The 2,191-nt window shown below is 58.4% G+C and overlaps 1 protein-coding gene across 1 annotated transcript in view; it reads right to left on the bottom strand.

Annotated features, from left to right (window-relative positions):
- SLC5A11 (solute carrier family 5 member 11) overlaps nt 1–2,191 on the bottom strand; it is a 19,423-nt gene that overhangs the window by 10,782 nt on the left and 6,450 nt on the right. Inside the window, exon 3 of the mRNA XM_011375511.2 lies at nt 1,002–1,106. Within this exon, the coding sequence (XP_011373813.1) occupies nt 1,002–1,106 (105 nt within the window). The remainder of the gene's footprint in view (nt 1–1,001; nt 1,107–2,191) is intronic.

The following is a 2,191-nucleotide window of genomic DNA, read 5'->3' as shown; positions in this document are numbered from 1 at the left end:
CCACCTGCGCCTCTGCCTCCTCCTCGCCGAGGGGCCCCCTGTGGGGCCGCTGCGTTTCCAGGTTTAAATCAGAGAAGGGGATGATGTGGGGACGAGTGGACATGGACGCTCACCATGTCCCGAACCCCGCGTCCCCCTCATTCCGTGCAGGGTCCCGCCCCTCCTCGGGCAGTGGCCAAGCCGAGGCCACAAAGTTGGGCAGGCCACGCTGCTGAGCAGCCGGGGACGCTGGGGCGTTTGTGCGGGTCTCTGGGACTCGTTCTCGCATGTGGGTGGGGCCGGCAGGGGCGCCCCGGATGTCGCAGGGGGGTACGCCCCGCACCTCGCAGGCCTTCGCTCCTGTACCCCGCACGACCCGACGTGGCGGGTGCTGCGATCGTCCCCGTTTTAGACATGAGCGAGGCTCGGAGAGGTTGAGCAGCTCGCCCGGGGTCACCCAACTGCTAAGCATAGCGACCAGGACGGGAACCCCGTCTGGAAGGGCCTCCCACAGTAGAATGGCGTGCATCACGGACGGAGGGCTGTGGCGCGGTGTAAGTGCTTTGTCACGGAGAAGAAGGTGCCTTGAATAAGTGCTTTCCTTCCCGCTCTGCAGATCAGTCCCGAAGGGCCCCCAGCGCAGGACAGCACGTCCTGTCTCTTGGGTATCTGCGGGGTCAAGAACCACTGAGCCACCTGGATTTTGTGACGGCCAGTTGGTTTCTGACACTCAGAGCTGGCCTCCGGTCTCGGGATGCCTGTCTTCTGCACCTGCTGAGGTGACTCTGAGCCCCCTTCCTCACACATCTGTTTCTCGGGGTCCTGGCCCCATCCAGCAGACCCGGGAAGGGACGACGCTGCCGGATTGAACTGGTTTTTGCTGACCAGCGGTGCCTTGATGCTTCCTGTTTGTTTTTCATAAAGTGCCACTCTAATTCTGAAAGGACAGGGCACTCACGCAACTGTCCCCAGGACCTACCTCCCGGGTAGAGGTGAGCTGTCCGCGCGTGGAAAATACTTACACACAACTCATAAGCGGCTACAGAAATGCCCGTAGCAGCACCTGACCCGGCCAGGCCGACGAAATGTCCACTCCCGATGTTGCTGGCAAACAAGGATGCACCCACCTGTGGGGAGACAGGCAGGTCCCGTCCAGAGCCGGGGTCCGTGGGGTCTTGTCCCCACCCCCAGTGCTTCCTGTACCCCAAAGGGAAGAAGACACGGGAACAGGAAGACGGCTCTTCCTGGCTGCCCCTCGCCTTTCCCAGTTAGAGAAAGATGTCCCTCCACCAGTGTCTAACGGCCGCCCGCCAGAACCCCGCAGAGTGAACGCGCATCTCTGCGAGCCCGGAATGGGACGCGCGCCCCCTAGGGTAGCGCAACGGCTCGGGATGCACGTGGCATCCTGGTGGGGAAGGGTGACCGACACTGCGGAGACTGCTTCGTGACGGGGGTCAGGGCCTGCGTTGTTCCCAGCTCTGCTTCTCCCTTGGTCTGTTGAGGACCTTTGAGTCTATATTCATAGATAGATAGATGATAGATAGATAGATAGATAGATAGATAGATAGATGGATGGATGGATAGATAGAAGACAGACAGATAGATAGATGATAGATAGATGGATGGATGGATGAATGGATGGATGGATGGATAGACAGACAGACAGACAGATAGATAGATAGAGATAGAGATATGATAGAGGATAGATTAGAGATAGATGGAGGGTAGATAGGTGAGTAGGTAGACAGAGAGACAGACAGACAGACAGACAGACAGAGATGATAGGCAGATGCAAGAGGAGGAAACCGGGTTCTGACCACCTCGCGCCTCTGCTCTCAGCCAGGACCGAGACCAGCGCAACCCTAGGTTCTCCCTTACGTGAGCTGATGAACTCTCTTTCCGATTCAACAAATCTGAGTGGCGACTGAGCCTTTTCTGCTGTACACCGTGCCTTCCACGCAGGAGACCGAGGAATCCCGAGACGGCAGAAACTAGACAGAACCCTGGCCCTTGAAAAACGCGACGAGTAGCGACTTTAACTGACAGAAGACCACTTACTGGCCACCAGACCATTTCTCCTCCAGCCAGGAAGTAGCCCTTCACGGTGTCTCTTTTGGTCTTCACTGTGGACTGGAACGAAGAAGAAGGCAGGGAGGGGCGGTATTAACGGTCAAGGCCACTCTGCGTGGCTGGGGCCGCGGTCGTAACGCGG

The sequence above is a fragment of the Pteropus vampyrus genome, unplaced genomic scaffold (assembly GCF_000151845.1).
Source record: "Pteropus vampyrus isolate Shadow unplaced genomic scaffold, Pvam_2.0 Scaffold274, whole genome shotgun sequence".
Lineage (NCBI taxonomy): Eukaryota > Metazoa > Chordata > Mammalia > Chiroptera > Pteropodidae > Pteropus > Pteropus vampyrus.
The sequence above is the reverse complement of the archived record's forward strand: the minus strand, read 5'-3'. Positions and strand labels throughout refer to the sequence as shown.